The sequence below is a fragment of the Heterodontus francisci genome, chromosome 18 (assembly GCF_036365525.1).
Source record: "Heterodontus francisci isolate sHetFra1 chromosome 18, sHetFra1.hap1, whole genome shotgun sequence".
NCBI classification, from domain to species: domain Eukaryota; kingdom Metazoa; phylum Chordata; class Chondrichthyes; order Heterodontiformes; family Heterodontidae; genus Heterodontus; species Heterodontus francisci.
Window position 1 is genome coordinate 54,304,009 of NC_090388.1, and position 26,811 is coordinate 54,330,819.

Consider the following 26,811-nt stretch of genomic DNA (forward strand, 5'->3'; position numbering starts at 1 on the left):
CAAAGCATTGCTGCACTTTCATGTCATTGGCATTTGAAATCATCTATGGACTACAATGAAGGCGACGGCACACCACTGCAAGCAGTGTTACATTATGACCGTAGAAAAAGTAGTGGAAAAGGTTATTAATCATCAATAGGAAAACAGCCATCATTGAAGAATGAAGGCTCAAATTCCAATGAGATATGGGTACTAGACATTTCCTGAGATGCTTTGCAAACATCATTGCGTTCTTGCCATAGACTTCCAAAAAACCTCTTTGTATCCACCTGTAACCAAGCAAAGTATTACTGAGAGTGGATCAAATTTTGCATGAAATAAAATTGTTTTAATAGATCTTTGCAATCGTGACAATTTGTACATCACCTTCGTGATCAATACTGTTTCAATTTTCTTTTTCTCCCTGACTAGGTGCTACCCTGACATTAGCAGCTGAAGTGGAGGCAGTGTGCTCAGTGTGCTGCCCTGTTGCTGTGGATGACCGTGGCAGGTGTTCTCTAGAGGAATGGGGCCTTGATGGCTCCATCCTACTGGGGGTCTGCAGTAATGGTGCTTGAGTATCCCCCATGTGCTCGCCTGCTGGAGGTAAGGGGGTCATTGTCGGTGGGGGGTGGGGAGAGGACGAGACACCGCTTTCCCCGGGGGTGACCTGAGAGGAAGGCTCTGGGGTAGCTGGCACACGTTGCTCTCCATCTGTATGTACGATGGCACCTGCCTATCTCCCTGAGAGGAAGGAGCACCTGGAGGGAGGTCCAGGTTCCTCATCTTCCTCTTGCTTAGACTCTGCTGCATGGAATACGGCAACAGCGATGGAGTGCAGGTCAGATCGCATATGGCTCAAGTGGTCACCAGACTCGCCAAGGAGCTCGCCAGACTCTCTACAGAGGAAGCCATATGCTTAAATGCCTTTGACATGGCAGATGTCATAGACATCTCCTCCATGGCACGCGCAAAGCCACGCATGACCTCAGGCATCTCTGACATATTTTCCACATGGCTTTGCTGCACATCCAGCAGACTTCACATAGCAACAGACAGAGGATCATAATGAGCATGGGGCTGAGCAGGGGCCTGGTCTCCAGCAGTCCTTCGATTATCAGGGGACCCAGCTGGCACATGCTCCCTCAGCTGCTGGGACGTGTCTGTGTACACCAGCTTGTGACCCAGATTCTAATCTTAAACCCCCCGTGAACTGTGTGGATGTATCTGTGCTGGCGGAAGTGAGAGATGAGGCAGGTGACAGTGAACCCACTGGGGCATTGGCTCTTCTTCCTCCCCAGAGGAGGATTCTTGGGCCACGTGGCATTTTGCGACTTGAATGCAGTGGAGACACAAACAGAGGCACTTTAAGCATGTGCTTCACATGAGTTCACACAATTTCCTTCAATTTCAACATTTGGTTGCAAGAGCAGAGATGACACTTCATCCTTATGCCTTGTGGCTCCTACCCCTGGCCATCTCCGCTCACCGTGCCTCCCTCCTCTCTCGCCATCTCTGAAGCCTCCTCCTCAGCCGCGATCATCAGCCTGATGTCAGGGACCCCTCCTCCCTTCTGAGCATGCTCGGACTGGTTATGGCTTTGTTTATCCTGCAACAGACAGTGCAGATGTAATGGCATGGCAAATAATGCATCACAACCATTGCACACATGCATCAACATTACTCATTCTGCATTGGCTTTCACACTACACATCCAAGGACATAAACAATGCCAATCTTCATCATTTAGTAAATGGCACCAAGGCTGCTCACGAATTCCACTGCATTCCTTGCATACCCTCCGCCTTGAAGATACAGAGCCATGGAAGAAATCAATGGAGCAGCCTCGCCAGGACCACTTACCCTCGTTGATCTGAGCAAGTCATTGAGTTGCTTGCGGCACCGTACCCATGTACAAAGAGTTACCCCACAGTTTGTGACCTCCTCTGCTATCTCCATCCAGGTTGCCTTGATGAGGTGAGAGGGTCTGCGCACTCCAGCTGCAGGGAAGAGGACCTCCACCTGGAGGAGAACCTGCAGGGAGGCATCACTGAACCGTGGGACAGGATACTGCCTGCTGGCTGCCATTTGATTCACTTTGGCTGAAGGGAAAATAAATGATATGAAGTTGGTGGTAACTTTCACAAAATAAGGGAGGCAAAACACTTGGATTTAAGTGAAAGCTTCAATTTAAATTATTCTGAAGATACTTACATGAAAGGAAGGCTGCTGATCCTGGAGGCTGCAAGCACAGAATGTTTTAAATCTGTGGTGATCATGTCGCTTGGGGCAGTGATGGTGGGTTCCACCAATGAAAGGCTGCCCCCGCCGCATGATCCCATATGTTCCCTGTGCCCGTTGCTGCATGGCTAATTTAAATACAAAATCCTGTGGGCAACGGGATTTGCTGCGGGAGCGGAAGTTACAATAACTTCCAGTCCCACCATCGGGAACACTGTGGCACTCATAAGATTCCACCCATAGACTAATTTTGAATCACTAATTTACTTTTATTTTAAATTTCAGGGTTGCATGACATTGTCCAGCCTGACCTGACACTTGCAAATGAATGGTAAGATGGTATTGACAACATGCTATAGGCTCCACATTCCTATAAGACTGCAGCCAAGCAGGCTAGCATTCTATTGTTGCTTATTTGTGATTAGTATTCATAGAACAAGAAAAGAAAGAGTTGCATTTATAGAGTGCCTTTCACAATCTCAGGATGTCCTGAAACATTTTAATGTAATGTAGGAATACAGAGCCAATTTACACATAGCAAGGGCCCACATACTGCAATGTGACAATGGCCAATTTTGTTTTTAAGTGTTTGTTGAGGGACACCAGGGAGAAGGTCCCTGATCATCAAAATAGTGTCATGGGATCTTTTATGTCCACCTCAGAGGGGAGTTGAGGCCTTGGTTTAATGCCTCATCAGAAAGGTGGTACCTCTGACAGTGCAGCAACTCTCAGTACCAGATTGGAGTGTCAGATTTTGTGATCAAGTCCCTGGAGTGGGACTGGAATTTGCAATCTTCTGTCTTAGAGGTGAGAATGCGATGAACTGAGCTAGCCAAGGTATTTAATTAATTGTTTAATTAACATGAGGTTTAATATCTAGCAGAACCTTTAGGGATGAGAGACCAAAATATGATAGAATTTTACATTGTTTGAAAGTGAGGTAGTTCAATATGAAGCCAGGGTGTTAAATTTGAACAAAGGAAATTATAAAGGTATGAGGGGCAAATTGGCTGAGGTGAATTGGGAAAATACATTAAAAGGTATGACAAGTGCATAGACAATGGATAGTCTTCAAAGAATTGTTACATAGTTTACAGTAACTATACATTCCTTCAAGGCACAAAACCCCAAAAGTAAAGGAAGTCAACTGTGGCTAACAAAGGAAGTTAAAGATTGTACAAGATTAAAAGAAAAGGCCTATAAATTTGCCAGAAATAGTAGTAAACCTGAGGATTGGGAGGATTTTAGAATACAGCAAAGGATGTAAAGAACAGTGCAGATAAAGGGCTGCATAAAGGTAAGGCTTTATTGCTATTTCTCCAGCTGGTAGTAAAGGTCAAATGAAACGTCTATGTAAAAGCGCGTCCCGTGCCTCCCTTGCATGTATCTCATTGCGCCTTGCCGTGGTCCCTGGGGTCCTTCATCTTGCATCGCCTGGTCAGCAGCCTCCTCCACATCCTCATTGTCAGAGGAGGCTTCATGATCCATGACATCCTCATTGTTCAGCAGCACCAGGTTGTGCAGTGCACAACAAACCACTTCGGGCATGCAGGAAGGATCTAATGCGGAGTGCTCTTCTAACCACCAGCCAAGCTACATCTTGGTGCTTGTTTGAAAGTTCTGGTGATGAGGCATTCCGCCAAATGACTTTGGCAGTCTGCTCGGGGAACCATCCGACATGATCCACCATCTCCTTTTCCCGTAGGGCCTTGGGGACATTCTGTGCGGACCACTGCCTGATGGATTGGTGGTCAAAGGTGTTTTTCCACAGAAACTGTTCCATGAAGGATAGGTGATACGGCACAGTCCAACTGGATGGAGCGTTCTGCGGCAATGTGACCAGGCCCATCCTTCGCAACACCGGGGACAGATAGAACCTCAGCACGTAGTGACACTTGGAGTTTGCGTACTGGAGGTCTACACACAGCTGTACACGAAGGTAGTCATCAGGATGAGGGCGATGCTGGGTACATTTTTCCCGCCCTTATCCAGAGGTTTGAACATCGTGTCCCTCCGGACCTGGTCCATTTTGGATCCCCAGATGAAGCGGAAAATGGCTCGGATGACCGCCACAGCGCAGGAGTGGGGTATGGGCCAGACCTGCGCCACATACTGCAACAACGTGAGCGCCTCACACCTGATGACTAGGTTCTTACCCATAATGGAGAGAGATCGCTGCTCCCACATGCTCAGCTTGTGTTGTACCCTGGCTACTCGCTCCTTCCAGGTTTTGGTGCACGCCCAGGCCCTTCCGAACCATATTCCCAGCACCTTCAGGTAGTCTGACCTGACGGTGAAGGGGTACAAAGGATCGGTCAGCCCAGTTCCCAACGAACATGGCCTCGCTCTTGCCATGGTTAACTTTGGCTCCCGAGGCCAATTCGAACTGGTCGCAGATGCTCATCAGTCTGCGCACAGACAGCGGGTCCGAGCAGAAGACGGCAACATCATCCATGTACAGGGAGGTTTTAACCTGAGTGCCTCCACTGCCTGGGATTGTCACCCCCCCTTATGCTCGCATCCTTCCTAATAGACTCAGCAAAGGGTTCAATATAGCAAACAAACAAGACAGGGGAGAGAGGACAGCCCTGTCTGACTCCAGATTGGATCGGGAAACTTTCTGATTCCCACCCATTGATTGAGACTGTGCTACTGATGTTTGTGAAGAGCAGTTTGATCCAATTGCAGATTCCCTCCCCAAATCCCATTTTGAAAAGCACGTCCATCATGTAGGTGTGCACTATCCTGTTAAAAGCCTTCTCCTGGTCCAGGCTGATGAGGCAGGTGTCCACCCTCCTGTCCCGTACATAGGCGATCATATCCCTGAGTAGCGCAAGACTATCAAAGATCTTCCTGCTGCGTATAGTACAGGTCTGATCAGGGTGGATCACCAACTCCAGAGCAGACTTGACTCGACTGGCTATGACTTTGGACAGAATCTTGTAGTCAGCATTAAGCAGTGAGATGGGCCACCAATTTCTGATTTCTGCCCTCTCCCCCTTCTGCTTGTAGATGAGGGTGATGATCCTTTCCTCGTGGATTCTGACATGCTGCCGGCCAGGAGCATACTCTCGTATACTTCCAGCAGGTCAGGGCCGACCCAGTCCCACAGGGCCGAATACAACACAACCGGTAAGCCATCGCTTCCGGGAGTTTTACTCGTCTTGAAGGACTTGACGGCCTTTGTCAGCTCGTCCAGAGTTAGCGGCTTGTCCAGTCTCTCCCTCATGCCGTCATCTAAGACCTCTGTGATAGATGACAGGAAGGACTGGGAGGCTCTGCTGTCTGTGGGCTTCGCGTCATACAGCCCAGCGTAAAAGGATTTGCTGATCCTTAGTATGCCGGACTGCGAAGACGTCACCGAGCCATCCTCTTCCTTCAGGCTGCTGATAACAGAGCTCTCTCTCTGTACCTTTTGGAAGAAGTAACGCGAGCACGTCTCATCCTGCTCAATGGAGCGGACTCTGGACTGGAAGATGATCTTGGAGGCCTCCGTGGCAAAGAGTGAGGCCTGCTGGCTCTTCACCTCATGGAGGCCCTCCTTGACCTCGACCCCCATTGTCTGCAGCCGGAGCAGATTTTGCATACTTCTCTGGAGTCAGGACATTTCTCTCTGTCTCTCTCTTGCCCTCTGAACATCTTTGAAGATAAAGAACCTCTTGATGTTCTCCTTGATCGCCTCCCACCAGTGAACTGGAGACTCAAAGAGGGGTTTCATGGTCCTCCAACCTTTGTAATCCCTTTTGAGTTCCTCACCTTGCCACTGCTCCATAGAGCTCATGGACAAGTCAATGGCATGCAGGTCAGTGCACATCTCTGGCATCCACTCATTGGTCTTCTGGATCTGCCTCATTATGATGGTTGCCAATCTCTCGAAGAAAGAAGCCAAGCACTGCTTGGCAAGATGTAACAAGTGATGTACCCCAGAGAATCAGTGCTAGGGCCTCAACTTTTTACAATCTATATAAATGACTTGGATGAAGGGACTGAAGGTATGGTTGCTAAATTTGTTGATGACACAACGATAGGTCGTAAAGTAACTTGTGAAGAGGACATAAGGAGGCTACAAGGGATATAGATAGGTTAAGTGAGTGGGCAAAGATCTGGCAAATGGAGTATAATGTGGAAAAATGTGAAATTGTCCATTTTGGCAGGAAGAATGAAAAAGAAGCATATCTAAATGGTGAAAGATTGCAGAGCTCTGAGATGAAGAGGGATCTGGGTATCCTAGTGCATGAATCACAAAAGGTTAGTACGCAGGTTCAGCGAGTAATTAGGAAAGCTAATAGGATGTTATTGGTTATTGCAAGGGGAATTGAATACAAATGTAGGGAGGTTATGCTTCAGCTAAACAGGGTATTGGTGAGACCATATCTGGAGTACTGTGTACAGTATTGGTCTCCTTATTTAAGGAAGGATGTAAATGTGTTGGAAGCAGTTCAGAGAAAGTTTACAAGACTAATACCTGGAATGGGCGCGTTGTCTTATGAGGAAAGATTGGACAGGTTAGGCTTGTATCCGCTGGAGTTTAGAAGAGTAAGAGGTGACTTGATTGAAACATATAAGATCTTGAGGGATCTTGACAGGGTGGATGTGGAAAGGATGTTTCCCCTTGTGGGAGAATCTAGAACTAGGGTCACTATTTAAAAATTAGGGGTCACCCATTTAAGATAGAGATGAGGGGAAATTTTTTCTCTCAGAGGGTCGTGAATCTTTGGAACTCTCTTCCTCAAAATGCAGTGGAAGCAGAGTCTTTAAATATTTTTAAGGCAGAGGTAGATAGATTCTTGATAAGCAAGGGGTGAAAGGTTATTGTGGGTAGGCGGGAATGTGGAGTTGAGGTTGCAATCAGATCAGCCATGATCTTATTGAATGACGGAGCAGGCTCGAGGGGCCGAGTGGCCTACTCCTGCTCCTAATTCCTATGTACGCATGTTCATATGCACACACCAGAGACATGGCAGCACTCAAGGTCTGGATGGACTCCTCCATCTTCCGAGCTTGGGTGCACATAGCCACTGGAAACTCCGCCAGATGTTCCCTTACCTCATGCAGCAGTTGCAGCATTGTCCATGTTGCTGACGACTCCAGAGGCATGTCATCAGCCCGGCCTCAGCATCGGCCTGACCTCCCACAGTCCTCCAACTGTCAGTGCCCTTGGGTGTCACAGCTTCCGTCAGCTGCTCTGGCATGTCTGTGCTGTGCTCACCAGGTTCTGTACCCGAATCTATGCGTGAATTGATACCCACCGTTGTGAGAGTATCTGTGCTGGTGGTGGAAAATGATGTGATGGTGCATCCTCTGAGTCTCCCTCCTCCTCCTCAGAGGCGGCAGCTCTCTCCTGCTCTCTGCTCCTTGGCCAGATCTGGACCTGAATGAGAGAACAGATAGGTTGAAGGATTATGGGCTTCCCAATGCATCATTCCAACTATTCTCTACTGTGGAGCTCCATCTGTCCAGTGGTGGACACATGGACACTATGTCTCGTGTGTGCCAGATGTACCCTTGTGCCCCTACACTTGTCCACTCACCCTCTTGGGTGGGCACTCCTGCCTCATCATCAGCAATGGAGCAGCCACCATGCTATCCTGCCACCTCTAAGGCCTCTTCCTCCATGGACGTCAGGATGGAAAGAAATGGCACCCATTCACCTGTCTCAGCCCTTTCCTTTATGTTATGGGCTGTGTTCTCCTGCAAGCACATAGATGAACACAGTTTCCCCATGGAGACAAGCACAGCACCTTTGCTGGGGGGAGACCAGCTGTCCATGGTGGGGGTACATGAATGCTTCCTAGATGCAACCACTCTCGAGGGACCTTGTGGGTGTCAGCAATAACAGCTAGGTGCCTCTCACCGAGATGCAGCTATGCCCTGGTAGCATATGCTACTGCCTAGCCCCATTGTCACTGACTGGGTGGGGGGGGCACTCCCTTTCCATTGCGACATGCAAGGCCCAAAGGAAAAGAGGTTTAGAGATACAGCACTGAAACAGGCCCTTCGGCTCACCGAGTCTGTGCCGACCATCAACCACCCATTTATACTAATCCTACAGTAATCCCACATTCCTACCACATCCCCACCTGTCCCTATATTTCCCTACCACCTACCTATACTAGGGGCAATTTATAATGGCCAATTAACCTATCAACCTGCAAGTCTTTGGCATGTGGGAGGAAACCGGAGCACCCGGAGGAAACCCACGCAGACACAGGGAGAACTTGCAAACTCCACACAGGCAGTACCCAGAATTGAACCCGGGTCGCTGGAGCTGTGAGGCTGCGGTGCTAACCACTGCGCCACTGTGGTATGGATTGCTCACCTTGGCAGACCGAATAAAGGACATTGAAGCACTTACGGCACTGTATCCAGGTTCCTGGAGTGATCCCACGGCTGCTGCAATCTCCATCCTGACTTGCTTGGTGTTGGGCCATTCTTCCTGCTCCCATCCCTGGGGAAAAGGACCTCCCGCTTTGCCCTTGTAGCCTGGAGGGGTCATTACTGAACCACGGAGCCACCTGGGGTTGTTCTTCTTCCATTGTGGCTACAGGTTTCCTTTAAATGTTCAGCTGTCCAGGCAGGCAGTCAGCATTCAATGCCAGGCAGTCAGCTGTCAGTTGTAGGCAGACAGCAGACAATGGCACGCAGGCAGTCAGCTGTCAATGGCAGGCAGCTGTCAATGGCAGGCAGTCAGCAACAGATACAGGCAAGCAATCAGCAGTCAATAGCAAGCAGACAGCAGTAAATAGCAGGCAGTCAGCAGTCAGTCGCAGGTAGTCAGCAGTCAATAGCAGGCATGAGCAATAAATAGCAGGTAGTCAGCAGTCAATAGCAGGCAGACAGCAGTCAATAGCAGGTCGTCAGCAGTCAATAGCAGGCAGACAGCAGTCAATAGCAGGTCGTCAGCAGTCAATAGCAGGCAGACAGCAGTAAATGGCAGGTAGTCAGCAGTCAATATTAGACATAAGCAGTAAATAGCAGGTAGTCAGCAGTCAATAGCAGGCATAAGCAGCAAATAGCAGGTAGTCAGCAGTCAATAGCAGTAAATAGCAGGTAGTCAGCAGTCAATAGCAGGAAGACAGTGGTAAATAGCAGGTAGTCAGCAGTCAATAGCAGGCAGACAGCAGCAAATAGCAGGTAGTCAGCAGTCAAAAGCAGACAGACAGCAGTCAATAGCAGGCAGTCAGCAGTAGATGCTGTTGTATATTGTTGCTACGAGGAGATAAGTTTGATTCCTTTAACTTGTAGAGATCTCTGAGTCTTTGTAAGGTTTTAAACAATAACTCATTTATTACATTTCAGGAACTATTTACACTTTCTCTTAGGCAGGTCTGACCCTCTGCTGACAAGATGCTGTTTCTCCTTCTTGAGTCTCTACCACATGTGAACTCTGACCTCATCACAGTGGGAGGTGTTACTCACACTGTGTCAAACATTAACCCTTTCAGACTCTTATACTACAGGTGCAGGGCTGGCAGCCTTTTAAATGTGGCGCCAGCACCTGCCACATGTGAACTCTGACCTCATCACAGTGGGAGGTGTTAGTCACACTGTCCCAAACATTAACCCTGCTGTATGACTCTATGACTCTATGATGCTGTGGTACAGTGGGATCTGGGTGTCCTCGTACATGAAACGCAAAAGGTTAGCATGCAGGGACAGCAAGTAATTAAGAAGGCAAATGGAATGTTGCCCTTTATTGCGAGGGGGATGGAGTATAAAAGTAGGGAAGTCTTGCTACCACTGTACAGGACATTGATGAGACCAGACCTAGAGTACTGCATGCAGTTTTGGTCTCCTTATTTAAGAAGGGATATACTTGCATTGGAAGCAGTTCATAGAAGGTTTACGAGGTTGAACATGAGATGAAGGTGTTGTCTTATGAGGAAAGGTTGAGCAGGTTGGGCCTATACTCATTGGAGTTTAGAAGAATGAAAGGTGGTCTTATTGAAACATATAAGATTCTGAGGGAGCTTGACAGGGTAAATGCTGAGAGAAATAAAAACAGAAAATGTTGGAAGTACTCAGCAGGTCTGACATCATCTGTGGGGAGAGAAACAGAGTTAATGTTTCAAGTCGATGACCCTTCATCAGAACTGGGAAAAGTTAAAAATATAATAGGTTTTAAGTAGCTCAAATGGGGGAGCATGGAAAAAGAAGAAAAGGGAAGGACTGTGATAGGGCAGAAGATGGGAGACATTAAAGGACAAAAGAGTTGGAATTTTACACCCCCATGGGAGAGGGCTGGAATGGGAGGGCGGTGGTCGTAAAATTGAGTGGGAGACGGGCGTTGCCGTTCCCGTCGTTTTCCTGTCCCCACTGCAATTTTACGAGCAGTGGCAATGGTGACAAATGGCTCACCTGCCCCAGGCCAATTAAGGCCCCTAAGTGGCCAATTAATTGCCACTTAAGGGCCTCCTCCTGCTGCCACTGGTATTTTACCAGCGGCGGGCGAGTGGCTCAGCACATCAGGAGGCTGCCCAGTTAAACCTAGTGACCTCCTTGCGGGCTGGGCAGGGGGGCCCTTCTGATCGGACACCCCCCCCCCCCCACGGCACAAGCACTGTAGCACATTCCACCCTCCTCAACTGACCCTCCCCCACCTTGCCTCGGGGCCTGGTCGATTGTCCCTGGCGAGGCCCCACACACTTACTTCTATTTTTGGGCTTCCTCCATTTCTGCTCCTCACACTGGGTGCAGTCCAATCAGCGGCCACCACTCCCAGTGGCTGCTGCTGGGACTGAGAGCTGCCAGCTCACTGATTGGCTGACAGCTGTTGGGGGCAGGAATTTCTGCCACAGAGGGGCGGAAGTCCCACCCAATGCCAATTAAGGGCCTGGGCGACATAAAATCACTGCTTGGCTTCCAGGCCAAGTGGAGGCGGGCTTGCCCCCAACCGGAACAACTTCTTCTCTTCGAGGGTCATGAATCTTTAGAACTCACTACATCAGAGAGCAGTGTAGGCTGACATATTGACTATCATGGCTGAGATAGACAGATTCTTGACTATAGGGAATTCAAAGGTTATGGGAAACAGGCAGGAAACAGGCCAAGATCAGATTAGCCATGATCTTATTGAATGGCAGAGGAGCTTAATAGCCCACTCCTGCTCCTATTTCTAATGTTCTTATGTTTTTATTCCATTACATAGAATCAAGTTTCCTTTTAGCAAGTCTTGAACAGGTCTGTATTAGAAAAAGAAAGAGCAAACTTTAATTCATACATTGTGTTTCATGTCATCTGCAGCAGTGCAGTACTCTCTCAGTACCGTACTGAAGTGTCAGCCTAGATCATGTGCTCAATTCATGGCGTGGGGCTTGAACTAGTGACCTTCTGATCAAAGGCAAGAGTGCTACCAATGAATCGTGACTAATTATGGCATGCTATATTAAATACACCCCAGTGATTTAAACAAATTGTTCCAATTATTATTTTATACATCCATTTATTAGTGAGATGTCATGTTTGAAGTTATCTGATGCTGTAATATGTTTCTGAAACCTGATGGACATAAAAATTCAGACTTCGGTTAAAATTGTACTGTAACTGAAGGGGTCTTTGCTTTTCCCTTCCTGACAGGATTTATTGTGTAACCGACATTGATGCAGCCCACCGCAAACTATCGCAAAAAGAGGCTGTAATTCGCTATCTTTCTGGAGAGGAACCAGATCTGGAATGTGAGTACAATATTTTCTAAAACTTATCAATTTATTTGTACGACAGCAGCAGAATAGATTGCCAAACTCAATATGTTTCTCATCAAAATAAGATGCCCAGCGTCATCAGTTGAAAGACACTGAATACAGGAAAGGCTCAGTGAAGCTTTGCCTATTAAGCGGCTAGTTGATATGAAATGGTACGCGAATCTAAACTTCTAAATGTCTTGAGGGAGATTTTCCTTTGGTGCTCAATGAATATTTAGTCCCTGGGTGGCATGCAACAAGAGATCTGGATCTGGCAGGAGTCTGGAAGTTAATGTGTTAAAATAACAGTAGTTGAGATGGCTTTCTTTGATATTGACAGGAAATATACAGTGTAATTCCCACATGCTAGAGCTGCTATGCTGTAAGTTCCAGAACATAAGGGGCCATAATTTGCTGTGGCACAGCATCTAACAATGCCTGCCATTAGTTAGTCTTGTGTATTTAGGTTCTATAAATTTTTGCATGCCAGATTGATGAAAAGTGCTAGCAGCTAATGTTGCAGTGAGGGGAACAGCATCTGGGACATGAGTAAACATGGCAAGCATATTTCCTTAACTAGTTAGATTGAAGGATTGTGAATTTAACCATATGAGAAAGACTGAGAAGAGATCGTAAGTTAGAGTGGGTGAATTCAATGTCAAATCAGGTACAGAAAGAGAAATAAAGAGAAGGAAAGAATATAGGATTAAGAGAGCGAGAAAGAAGAGACAGAGGAAAAGTGTTTCTAAAAAAATTGTATTTTTAAATTTGACCTTTTAAAAATATCCAACAACAATTAAATCCTGAAGGAATGTGATTCCACACTTGTAATAGTTAATTTTCAGTACCAGAGAGGCAATAGTTAACATTTAACATGTCAGTTAAAGGGTACATGGACTGAAATGGACAGAACTTAACTTTCTGTGGTGAGTTTCATTTCTATCTACTGCACAAGTACAGCCACTTCACGCCATTCAATGTATTTCAATGGCTAGACAGATAGCAAGATGCTGTTTTCACAGATAGTGGAGTGATACACTTGGACAGGAACTTTTCAATTTCCATGTTTAACTGTACATATGCCCTCACTTGATGTTCCTGTGCCATTTATGCATAAATAAGGGCAATGCTATTAGCTGGAGGTTATTTTGACAGCAAATTATGAGCCAAGAGGTCTGACACATTGACATTCTCATTGTAGAGGTAAATGCTTCAAAATATAACAAGTAGTTTATGCAGTTCGGGTTCTGCTTACACCTATACTTAGCTGCTGTCTTCACTTCCAAATGAATTATATAGAAAATGTTCATTTATCCATAATTGCCCAGCATGTTTTCTGAAGTGGCAGCTCCTATGTGTGGCAAAGGAAAGACTAATACATAAGCAAGTTATATTAGAGCTCCCAGGATAGAAGTGTTATAATGAGGCTTGTGTTATAGACAGCAGATGCAGAATTTGGTTCCTTAGCTCTTGGTTTGCTAGTGCAAAGACTGCCGTTTTGGCCCCAAAATAGAGTCTGTGGAGCACGTGCACCCTTCTGGGGCTGAATTTTATGTTGCGCCATAAAAAATTGCAGCTCCCACACGCAAGCTTTACTCTGCGGAGCCGCTGCGATATTAAACACGGCGGCTCATTTACGTGGCCGGGGCGAACTGCACCCCCCGATGACGTGCAGGGGGCAGGCAGTCAGTCCCCGGCAATGGCGTCAGGCACCACTGCACAGGCACCAATGCCATTTTTGAAGAGCTTCAAGCCCTATCATTACAATTTAAATTTTAAAGGGATAGTTCATTAAAATGTATTGAAATAAATTACATACATGTTTCCAGCCCCCCTTCCACCACCCCCCGAATAACAATACACTAATTCCTTGCCCTCTGCCCCCCCCCCAAAATACTCACCTTGTGTACCTGACCTTCCCCCACTGCCCCCCACACAAAGTTCACAAACTTTTAACTTTACCGCTTCCCACCATCCCCTCCACCAATCACATTAGTTTGGGCCCACTCCCCTCCTTGCGCACTGAAATACCTACCTGCTCCCTCCTCCCCATCAGTGTCCCACATCAGATCTCAGAACCGAGATCCAAAGGCACGGGAGTGCCGGCCACTACCACCAATATGGCACCGGAACGGATGTCGGAAGTGGGTAAGTATTTAATTCATTGATCGACATTTTTTTGACTATGTAAATTTTGGTCCCATCTCTGAGCGGCGGTGGGGAGGGCGGTGGGTGACCACCATGAGGCCCCGCTACTGTCGGCAATATGGGGCAGGGCCTTCCCATCGTTGAGGCCCATGGCCTCTCCCAGAGCCTTTTTCCGGAACGTCCCGTCACGACCACCGATGTCAGGGGATCTGTAAAATCCAACCCCTCGTACGAGCCACACCAGAGGCCATTTTGGCAAGGACATTAGCGTGTGTGCAGAGTACATCCACTGGAAATATGCAGAGTAGAGAGATTGTGATCTTAATCAGTGTGTGACACTGATTTGATGCCAACCCTATTTTTTTGGAGCTCAAGGCTTTAGCTAATGCCGTCTCTTAAACAAGAACTGCTCCACATGTGTTCAGCATCAGGAAGGATCCTCCATGATTCCTATTTAAAGGGAACATCAACCACTTTCAGTTGAGTTGCTGATTGATTTGCTCCAGCAACTGCTGCAATTGTAAAAGTGTTTGGTGGTTTCTAGAGTTCTGTCATGTTGCTAAATTCTACAGGGAGTGGAATGGCACTTGCTGAAGGACTTTGTCCTGGCTCCAAGAATTCTGCACAAACCATATGCCCCCAGACATGGGTATGGTAGTATCATTCCCTTTGAAGGGGAGAATAAGCAGAGGTGACACAAAGCAGGGCAAGCTGCTGGGAAGTGGGAAGAGGAGGAGGGGAGGAGAAAGGCTCTCAGCGGGAGGCCATATCTGCCCCTGGTGTTCAGGGAGCAATTCACTTGATCCTCAGCCAGGAACAGTGTGTCAGCCATCTGCACTTCAGTAAGGATGTCCTCACTGAAATCTGCCACCTGCTGCAACCAGAAGTACAACCTCAGCACAACAAGGACAGCATTGCCAGTGCATGTGAAGGTGACCATGGCCATGAACTTTTATGCATCTGGCTACTTCCAGGCTGGCGCAGGCGAAATTTGCAGCATCTCGCAGTTTGCTGTCCATTGCTGCATAAGGGAGATCACAGAGGTTTTGTATGCCAAGACAGCTAATCACATGTCTTACACTCTTGCTACAGAGAAGGAGGTGGAGCGAGCACTTAGGTTTGCGAGGATTGCAGGCTTCCCCATGGTGCAGGATGCCATTGATTGCACATACATCGCTTTGTGGGCAACACATGTCAACTCTGACATGTACTGCATCTGCAAGGGATTCCACTCCCTCAACATGCAGCAACATGTTGTGCAGGTCAATGCCCAATATCCTGGCAGAGGTCATGATGCTTGCATTCTGTGGCAGTCCATTGTACCATCTGTATTTGGGCCATCATGACAAACCTGGTCGCAGGTCAAGTAGAAGATGAGGCAGCAGCCGCACCTCTGGGAGAGCTTGACACCTCAGAGGAGCAGGAGACATACATCTGAGGAGGCAGCATCACAGCATTCAACAGCAACCTCCACCAGCACAGATACTCTCATGTTGGTGGGCATTCGATCGTGTGTAGGAATAGTGGAGCCATCTGGTGAGCACAGCACACGCGCACCCGAACAGCTGATGGAGGTAGTGACAGTTGCAGCCACTCACATTCAGAGGACTGTGGAAGCGCACGGCAATGCTCAGCTTCAGTCTGGTGACATGGCAGATGCTGGAGCTGCAGCACGAGGGACATGGGCATCTGTCACAGATCCCAGAGGCTTTCTGCACCCATGTTCAGGCTATGAGTGCCATATGCGTGCATGGCCTCCTCCATTGAGAGAGTGGAGACCCTCATGGAGAGCCATATCCAGCATACCACCCAGTGGATGCAGGAAATGTCGCGCTGACCTGCATGTGCTCTTCCCTGAGCTCTGTGGAGCAATGGCTGGACGAGAGGGACATGAGATGCCTGGAGTCCTTGCCAGATGTTCATGCTCCTCAGGTTAGCATGCTGGTCTGTGTGCCATGAAAGGGTAGAGGAGCAGCTGCCTAATGTCTCTGGGGGCTCCTCTTAAGGCACTCCTGGCATGGACAGCAGGTCCTCAACCTCTCTGACCATGATACCCATGCCTCATTGGGTTGCAAAGTCAGAAGCAGCTCCTGCACAGGTTCAGGAGGCACACCATGTGCCGGGGCTCTCTCGACCTCAGGCAACCAGCAAATGACCACAGTCATCGAAAGCAATGGAGCAGAAAGGTAAGCAGCCTGCCCCCACATCAGCTGCTTGCACAGGGAGAGCACAATGTAGGAGCACCCGAAAGCGCTCAAGCAAATCCTAGCTGCACTTGGGTATCTCTGGGTGATAGTTTATAGTCTTTTGTCATATCGTTGCCTAAATTATGAAATGAAATAGTCATAGAGAGTCATAGAGTTATACAGCACAGAAACAGGCCCTTTGGCCCATCGTGTCTGTGCCAGCCATCAAGCACCTATCTATTCTAATCCCATTTTCCAGCACTTGGCCCATAGCCTTGTATGCGATGGCATTTCAAGTGCTCATCTAAATACTTCTTAAATGTTGTGAAGATTCCTGCTTCTACCACCCCTTCAGGCAGTGTGTTCCAGATTCCAACCACCCTCTGGGTGAAATTTATTTTCCTCAAATCCCCTCTAAACCTCCTGCCCCTTACCTTAAATCTATGCCCCCTTGTTATTGATCCCTCCGCTAAGGGAAAAAGTTTCTTCCTATCTATCCTATCAATGACCTTCATAATTTTGTATACCTCAATCAGGCCCCCCATTAGCCTTCTCTGCTCCAAGGAAAACAACCCTGGACTATCCAGTCTCTCTTCATAGCTGAAATGCTCCAGCCGAGGCAACATCCTGGTGAATCTCCTCTGCACCCTCTCCAGTTCAATCACATCCTTCCTATAGTGCGGTGACCAGAACTGTACATAGTACTCCAGCTGTGGCCGAACTAGCGTTTTATACAGCTCCATCATAACCTCCCTGCTCTTATATTCTATGCCTCAGCTAATAAAGGCAAGTATCCCATATGCCTTCCTAACCAACTTACCTACCTGTGCTGCTGCCTTCTATGGACAAATACACCAAGGTCCCACTGGCCCTCTGTACTTCCTAGGGTCCTACCACCCATTGTATATTCCCTTGCCTTGTTAGTCCTCCCAAAATGCATCACCTTACAGTTCTCAGGATTAAATTCCATTTGCTACTGCTCTGCCCATCTTACCAGCCCATCTATATCGTCCTGTAATCTAAGGCTTTCCTTCTCCCTATTTACGACATCACCAATTTTCATGTTATCTGCGAACTTACTGATCATACCTCCTATATTCACGTCTAAATCATGTATGAAATGTAGTCTATTGCACCACAAAATGAGTCTTGTACTTATTTCTGCACTATTAGGCGCTTAACAGCTGGAGTGCTTTTGGGAAGAATGTGATAGAAAGGTCCGGACAGCATGAGGTCAATGCATTATCCATACCTGGCCTGATGTCATGACGGGCCCAATGAGATGTTAAGGGCAGTCAAGGAAAGACCAACAGGGCTATAGGAGGGAGAAGATTTAATTTTTTACAATGGCAGTTAAGGAAGGCTCATGAGAATCAAATCTGTATGAGTGACTTGCGAGCCTCCCTAGCATGTACGTCATTGCTGCATTGCCTGTAGTCCCCCAGATGCATTGCCATTGTCCATCTGGTCAGCAGCGTTCTGCACAGGTACAAGGTGCCTGCCATGTCTTCAGTGCCTAGCCCTTGTCACCCAGTATCCATCCTTGAAGGTGCGCTGGCAGTCTGAAAGTCTTGGGCACCTGAGACTGCCTTAGAATGAAAGAGTCGTGACAACTTCCTGGGAACCTTGCATAAACCTAAAGGAACTGTTTGTGATGGTTGCACACCAGTTGTACATTGAGCGAGTGGAAGCCCTTCCTGTTAATGAAGGCTGCTGCCTGGTCTGCAGGACCCTTAATGGCCACATCCATGCAGTCAATTATACCCTGCACCTGGGGGAAATCCAGTGATGGCCCTGAATCCTACAGCCCTCTGTGCCTGATGGTGGATGGGTATGAAACCACACATATTGACCAACCCTCTTGAACAAGGCTTTCATGACCCACTTGATGCAGCGATAGAGCCGGAGGCTGTCAAATCCCACAGATATCTCCAGAGGATCCCTGGAATGATCCTGAGGCATGAAAATTCAGTGCCATTGTGACTTTAACTGTCACAGGCAATGGGTGCCTATCACTTCTCATTGGGCTCAGATCTTCCTCCATCATCGTGCACAGCTCAGTGACCATCCTTCCGGGAGAGGCACTTTCCTCGGCGACGCTCATGCTCTGACACCCTCCCTGGTGGTTAGTGTCTTCTGCATATATGAGGCTAGTTGCGTGCCCCTCTGCGCCCTCCTCGTCCGCGCACTCTTCCACAATCATGATCCTCCTGGCCCTCTGGGTTTTGCAACTCCGCTCCCAGTATCCATCCTTGAAGGCACGCAGGCAGCCTGGAAGGCTTGGGCACCTGAGACTGCCTTAGAATGAAAGAGTTGTGACAACTTCAACTTAGTTCTCTTATGCTCCTGCTCACTGGAGGTTTCAAAACCAGAGTGCATGAGACTCATTGTAACTTGCAGTGCTCAATTCTCAAGGCCTGTCACCCCCACCACTGCCTCCCCCTTACTTTGCATACATAAGGTGCACCTCGGACAGAACATTCAATCTATATGTCTCCGATGTGCTCGACAAGTTTTCCCAGCCTCCAGCTTGTTCCTGCTGTGATTTTTTTCAGCGTCACCCTCCCTCCATTGAAACACTGCTGCGCGCAATGGCTGCCCACTCCAGCCAACACTGACCTGCAGATGAGCTCCCACCTCCTTATAGCTGGTGAGGCTCTGAAGCTCCATTCTTCATGTGCACCCCTGGTAAAATCTGAAATCCTCCGGAAAATACTTGGTAATTGGCTCCTTTTTACAGGCTCAATTGCCAGCCTGCTGCTGAGAAGCGCGACCTCCACCTAGCAGCCTGGCCACCTCTAACAAAATTCACCAGTGGCATGAACACCTTGGGCTTCCATACCGACACGTTCCCCTGCCATTTTGTCTTCCTACCCGCCTCCCAGCTCGTCACGCAGGGTGCAAGAAAATTCTGCCCAAAGCTTCCACTGCCTGGACCGCTCTGAAGGAGCGCTGCAATACTCAGAAGAGTGTGCGTCAAGGTTCACGGTGATCTGCTGCAGGATGCATAGCACAGCACTTGCCCCCAGCTTTACAGAACCCAGCTAAAGAATAGGAGGAGAAGATTGAGGGAGGTAGGAGGCAACCAACACAGCCCCTTTCTGGCCAGCTGTCCATGAATGACTTATCCAACAGCGATTCCAGTAAATGCAACTCCAATCCCACATTCAACTGAGTTCCATACTAGTCCTTACCACTTTCTCAGACAATTGCAGTATCTGCTTGACCACAATGCAAAAGTAAAAGCCAATTCAAATAAAAATTCCAAACCAAATTTATAGATCAAATCATGCCATATTACATAAAAATATCAACTAGTCACCCTGGTGAATTACCGGTGCCTGTCTCCTGTATGCCTTTGCCTATCGTAATGCTCCTATGCAGTGTTGCCCCAGTGGCTGCACATGGCTGGTGGAAAGCTACTGACATTCAGAGGGGGAAACTGCAGATGGCTTTGGAGGATGACCTCAAGCAACTCTGGGCCTAGAAGGCTCAGCTTCATACTGCACCATCTTGATATGGGTGGCAGCAGTCTGGACTGGCTCGCTGACAGGCATCAGCAAGGGCATTAGTGGTGTGGCAGGGTGGGAGGACGAACGGTGTCATCCTGAGACAGGACAGCAGGTTTATGCTCCACAGAGCCACTGCCACTCCCTCAGGACAGCGCCTCAGCAATCGCTGTTGGAGGACAGATTGCTGGACCGCTGTGACACACTGCAAGGCATTTTGAATTCTGTCTGGTATCTGCAGCCATGTTGACAGCAGCCTGAGCTTGCATGGCAGCAATTTGGCCTTGCATAAGAGCAGTCTGAGCTTCCATTGCAGACTTGGGATGGCTGCTACTTGTGCTGCAACAGGAGCTGCAACATCAGACAACAAACGACGTATTATGGTTAGGTCCACAAGTGTGCTGATGGAGTTGGCCCCCACTTCTATGCCGGAAAGGATGGGCTTCAAGTTTTGTGCAAAGCCCTGTGCCAAGTTGGTGCTGGACTCCTCTAGGCCAGTCAATGCACTGAGCATTTCATTGTGCATATCCATCAACCTTCCTCTGTAGCTCACCCCATTGAATGCTTATCTGGGTCCTCTGCAGCAGAACTTATGTGCGACCTTGCTCTCTGATGAGCTGGTACCTGTGCTGCCCTTGTCCCCTGCCCTGGCCGAAGGCCACTTATGAATGGCTCCTAACCATGTACACAGCCCACCTCTAAGTTATCCTCTAAATTACATGCAGTGTTATTGTCTGAGCTGGTGGCTGCAAGTGTGAGCGCGAGCTATAGTGTTTCTTTTCATCACTGTCTTCCTGCTCTTCCACCTCTTGCTTTTTCACCACTGCCTGGCCAGGTTGCAGTTCTTGGATACCTGAAAGGAGAAAGGCACAAGGGAAGGGGAGGGAGGGAAAGCAAGAGGTGCATGCTTAGACCACCTGCAGCTTGTAAAGCAGATGAGATTGTGGGATGAGTGGGAAGTGGGGTGTGAGGAGGATTAGATATGAGGATACCACCATCTTCAATTGTTTCAGCCCTGCTACTGGGGGTGGGCACAGAGGCTGGGGGCCAAACAAAATGGCAGAGGGTGCCATTCCCGAAGTTGCCTGGGTCCCCTGCCATTTTGTCCAGGGCAGGGAAGGCCAAGGATGGCCTTCCCGCCCCAGGCCAATTGAGGCCCTTGAGTGGCCTATTAATCCAGCTCTCTATGTAACTTTGTATGTCAGTCTGCATAAATCTATTTTTCTATACACTTATCTATTTAAATCTATCATCCCATCTCTTCTCTAATGTCTCTTTAAAATGTTCAACTTTCTGTGAAGGTGATGAGGAGCTGATCCAGGAGGTTCTCTTTGACGCTGTAGTAACTGCTCCAATTGAAGCTTACTGGACAGCCATATCCATGAACATTTCTGAGTAAGTATAACTGTTACAAAAAGTTTTATCAATAATAAAGTATATTTTATAAATACCTTAATTATCGGAATTTGACGTCTCACTACTTTTAAATAAAAGTGAACAGAAGTTTTAAAAAAGGGATAGCATTGGAGTTTCTCTACTCAATAAATTTATTAATTTCGTTGTGTGCCCCAGGTCAATTATTGTTTTGGTGTGTTTGTATGCCTGATGGTCTAATGATTTATTGTTAGTGTGCCTGCTGTACTGTGAATGTTTTAAATTATGGGTGATTGCTGTTTTATTAATTATTGATTTCTTGGTGTGCCCATTATTAATTTGTTAGTTTAACTCCTGTTCCATTAAATTATTGGTGCCCACTATTCCATTAATTTATTCATTTGTTGCTTTGCAAATTTTCTATTAATTTATTAATGTACCTGCTACTGATTTATCCACTCATTGGTGCCCATTGCTCCATAATGTGCCAAATTTTGATTTGTTCGTATGTCTAATGTTCTGTTAAATCATTAAGTCACTGGTGTCTACTATGGTACAAGTACCCATTCAGGTACTGGGTTACTTACATTGTCTTAAATTGTAAACAGTGCAATTGCAAAGAGTAGAAAATATATTTGGCAGATTGAAAAATAGAATCTGGAAGGTTCTGATGATATTCTAATTGTGTAGGCTTCCATGATATCATCAGATTTACTTTGATTTAATAACTGTAACCATTATTTTTTTATTGTCTGGTGTAGGCCAGATGCTCTGTGAGGTTTCTCTAGCCTTGTTATCCTGATATAAAAGCAAAATACTGTGAATGCTGGAACTCTGAAATGAGAACAGAAAGTGCCAGAAATACTTAGCAGGTCTGGCAGTATCTGTGCAGAGAGAAACAGAGATAACATTTCAGGTCTGTGACCTTTCATCAGTATCAGTTATACTTACTCAGAAATGTTCGTGGTTATGGCTGTCCAGTAAGCTTTACTTAGCAGTTACTACAGCATCAAAGGGAACTTACTGGACCAGCTCCTCATCGCCTTTACAGAAAGTTAAAGATTTTAAAGAGACATGAGAGAATAGATGGGATGGTAGACAGATCTTGTTATCCTGATGTTATGTACAGATGAGCACATATTTTGTCAACTTCATCTGAGACCTCTTTCTTTGACCCTTATACAGAAATAATGAGGACAGCATTGAAATGGCTTTCCTGGGCACTCGTGCAGGCCTGATGCGAAGCAATCTCTTTGTAGGAAAAGAGAAGTGCTCAAACAAGTAGGTGCAAATCATTAAAAGGTGTACCCTCACCTTCCCATCCTTGCAAAAGCAAGAGAGGTTATAGAGGTGACTTCATAATTTACTGAAAATCAACAAAATATATTTTTCAAGAACGTGGGAAAAAAAGTGTCAAACTGTTCTATTGAGCATTAAAGCAGCTAATCAAATATTCATAGCAACTATTGGTAATGCTGGCAACTTGACAATACATTGCAGGCGTTACTGAGTTAGTTGTAATTGAGAAAGCTTTTCTGTATTTGCTATTTGCAGCAAAATAATAAAATGATATTTAAAGAATACATTTACATTTTTATTACCATTTCCAAAAACAGGAGATAGTCCCAGTTAACAGCAGAAGAGTTAGTTGAACATTTGACAAATTTCTATAAATTGGATGCAGCCACATATGGGTACAATTGGGAGGGAAAAGCAGTCAGGTTTCCCTTTCCTCCCACAAAACCTAACATCTGTACTCCTTTAGTTGGGATACAGTCCCAATTTTCATGGATTTTCTAAACCTTAAGCATTTGTTTCCCTGATCCCTCCTTATAACTTGTATGGTTCCACCGTGCACTTAGATTTTGGCTGGCAACTTCCTCACAGCTTTTACAACTCCACTACCATAACTTTCCAGTTTGCTCCTAAGAGGTTTAATTCTGTTAGAATTTTTTTTTAAATTACAGTTTGCTTATTTGTTTATCTGACTCCTTGCATGGTTCTATGTTTGCTATTTGGTATTTATCCCAAAGTAGCATTATTAAATTCATTGTGGCAAGGGATAGCCCCTGCTGCCTCGGCTAATGACTCCTGTCCATATCCGCTTCACTATGCAGAGTATAAAGAGGTCCGTGCCAGGTCTTGTATTGTTGTGGAACCAACCATAAACGTTCTGAAGGTGCACTTCCACTGCCTCTATAGATTGGGGGAGAATTTTGTCTCCAAGGTTTCCACAAAAGTGGTGGCACATTGGGTTTTGCATAACCTTGTCTGATGAAGGGCCTTGCAATGGAGAACCCATATGAACAGCTGAAGAACGAATTAATGGAACCTCGATAGATTGGACAACATCTACTAAAACACTGCTTTCTCCAACCTATACATAATGAGGTGGCCCACTCTTGTGGTCTTTACGCTGACACAAACATACTTGTCCCTGACATCAATATAACATCTTGCCCTTTCCCTTCAACTATTTGCAAAGCAAATAAACTCTGCTCTCCTTGTCAGTCCTTTCGAAATTAAATCTTCCCAAAAATCTGAAACAAAAAATCCAAAGAGCAGACAGACTTCTGAACTCTGGCCTTCATTTCACCTGATTTTGCTGTGCACATTAATAATTACACCAAGTACTTCCTTCTTGTACTGGGTGTATTAATACTTTCAAAAGTATTCCAATTTAAAGTATACATTAATATTTACAACAAATCCTTCCTTTTCTCACTGTGTTTCCTCTTGGTGTCTCTTCATGTTCTTAACCCTTTTCTACTATACCATTTCAGTGCTTTCTGAGACCCAGGGACATCTGAGGGTCTCGGCTACACTGTGGCACATAACACTTTTAATGAAAGTAGCCCTTGTCTCGGGGCATTGGAGTCCTGGGAGAACTGTTCTCAATGCTATATTGCCTTTGCAGGTGGAATGACAGCCTACTCCTGCAACATGCCACTTAGATGAGTAAATATCTGAGGGTGTTGACTGGAAAGTTCATAAGCTGCCATCAGGAACACTTCTGCTCCTCCTGGACCCACAAAGATGGAGAGGAGCTGACTTTAGTGTCTTCTATTCAACCGAGTCACCAGCTGATATTGGTCACGCTCCTACCAATTCAGTCCAAAAACTGTAATTAGGTTCTGTGTATTGTCATATGACCCCAATTTGATTCAGGGAAGCTCTAGCTGTCCGACGGTAGACTCAGGGAATATTGCCACAATGGCAACATTGGGGCAGTAGACCATTATCCACGCTACCTTCTCAGGACACTCCAATCCCGTTTTCACCAGGCGGGAGGGATGTAATTTAAGCTCAGTGATTTTATGACAAAGGCGACATGGGGTGGTGCCGGTCATGGAAAGCAAAAATATTAATTAACTCAAAAGCAAAATACTGTAGATGCTGGAAAACTGAAATAAAAACAGTAAATTCTGGACACATCCAGCAGATCAGGTAGCATTGTGGAGAAAGAAATAGACTTAATATTTCAGTTTGATGACCTATTGTAAGGATTAATTGATTCATTTGTGGCTATCGTGCTGGACCCAAAGCCTAATTTTTAAAAATTTATTCTATGCCATATATTTAATTAGTTTGCAACTGGCTGGCTGTGCCGAAAATTGCATTGTTTGTGCTAAGGGGACATTTAATTTATTTATTTGTAGCTGGCACACTGCCTCTGAAGCCTAATTTGTATTTATCTATTTGTTGAATTTATTAACACTGTTACGACCAAAGCAGGAGGAGTGCACTTCTTTCTCTAGTTCCACTTCTCCACACATCACAACTTATATTTAAATGTGTACCCAGTTACTAGTGCAGCCAATTATATACTCTATTTTAGTTTCAGAATAAAATCCACCAACCAGTCTTCTTTTAAAAAACAACAAAAGTATTAATGTATTATAAAATGAGACTTAGTCAATAAAGATGCAAAGCTTTAACACACAGTTTGAAATATGACAGTAAATATATACATATCCCTTCTAAATACACAACACACAGACACAAAATGGTTAAAGGAAAAATAAAGATGCTTTGGCCAAAGTACTTGTTAGTTCTTGAAGAAAAAGAATATGTTATGTTCCAGAAGGCATACAGTCTACCAGTCGTACCACCTCTTCATGTCAAGACTGCCAGCCTTTTTGTTGTCCTTTACATAAACCGACCCGATTCACTTGACCTGGATATTTTCTGCCATCTTCGGTGCGTTATTGACTTCATGAATTGTGACAATTCGTAGACCTCAGTATACTGGAAGTCCTACTGCAGCTGGTCCAGTTATGTCTACAATGTAGAACATTTGTGGTAACCATTGAGAGCTCCCGTAGCTGCACTGTAAGGTTATTGTTGCAATGCACTTGATTGAAGAACCGTTGTAGGCCGTCAGCCTAGCTGTGGTGGGTTGCACCATAGATTCCCATTTCTTGGAGTGCCTGTCCTTCAGTATACGAAAGGACAGAATATTTTCACTTGCTCCGGTGTCAAATTTACTCTGAGCTTGTACTTGCTACTCTTCTGTGGACATACAATCCTGATCATGGTGAATGCCTCAGATTGTGTAGTATCATTGACATGCTGATCCAAATTGATCATGTGAAATGCTTACTCACTGTTTGCATGAGTGCACTCTTCATCAGTGTCCTCCTGGCAATCTGTCCCTCTGCTGACCTGATATACCTGCTTAGGCTTCTATTGTGTGTTGGCATACCTCTTGTTGCACTTGCCATCCTGGCTTGCAGACATTCTCTCTGCCTGTGTTCTTCCACCATTTTTCTGTGCAATATTTGAGCTTAGCCTTCTGCACTGCCTTGCCCAATGTCCTTGCATGCCACAAACTTTGCACAGGTCTCGGTACATCAGTCAACTGCGAACTGGATGAGACAGGCCACATTTGCCACAAGGCTAAGCAGACTTCTGAGCCTTATTTACTATACCGATTGTTGTAACCACCTTCAACACTTGTAACTGTTGGCTTCCAGCCATGATGGCTTCAAATTTCCTTCCATCATTGAGCAGTACATCTATGGTGTGCCCTTTCTTCTTTTCTAGCAGGTCTTTGTGAAAGACGTCTCATGGGGTAGACGCAATCACTAGCTCTAGAACCCATTTTGACAATTCGATATCTGCAAAGTCACTATATTGAGCTTTGTCTTGGCACTTTGCAACAAACTGGTCAATGGACTTATCTTGCTTATATCGGTAGGTCATAAGCTTTTTTTTATTATTGGTTCATGGGATGTGGGCGTCGCTAGCTAGGCCAGCATTTATTGCCCATTCCTAATTTCCCTTGAGAAGGTGTTGGTGAGCCGCCTTCCTGAAACGCTGCAGTCCATGTGGGGTAGGTACACCCACAATGTTGTGAGGAAGGGAGTTCCAGGATTTTGACACAGTGACAGTGAAGGAACGGCGATATAGGTCCAAGTCAGGATGGAATGTGGCTTGGAGGGGAACTTGCAGGTGGTGGTGTTCTCATGCATCTGCTGCTTTTGTCCTTCTAGGTGGTAGAGATCGGGGATTTGGAAGATCCTGTTTAAGGAGCCTTGGTGCGTTGCTGCAGTGCATCTTGTAGATGGTACACACTGCTGCCACTGTGCGTCAGTGGTGGAGGAAGTGAATATTTGTGGATGGGGTGCCAATTAAGCAGGCTGCTTTGTTCTGGATGGTGTCGAGCTTCTTGAGTATTGTTGAAGCTGCACC

General features: G+C 46.3%; 1 protein-coding gene across 1 annotated transcript in view; it reads left to right on the forward strand.

Moving 5' to 3' along the window:
* The window catches only part of cacna2d4a (calcium channel, voltage-dependent, alpha 2/delta subunit 4a), a 695,670-nt gene that overhangs the window by 273,119 nt on the left and 395,740 nt on the right, over positions 1-26,811 (forward strand). The window contains 4 exon segments of the mRNA XM_068051265.1: positions 2,506-2,551; positions 11,797-11,894; positions 21,045-21,138; positions 22,303-22,398. Of these exon segments, the coding sequence (XP_067907366.1) occupies positions 2,506-2,551; positions 11,797-11,894; positions 21,045-21,138; positions 22,303-22,398 (334 nt within the window).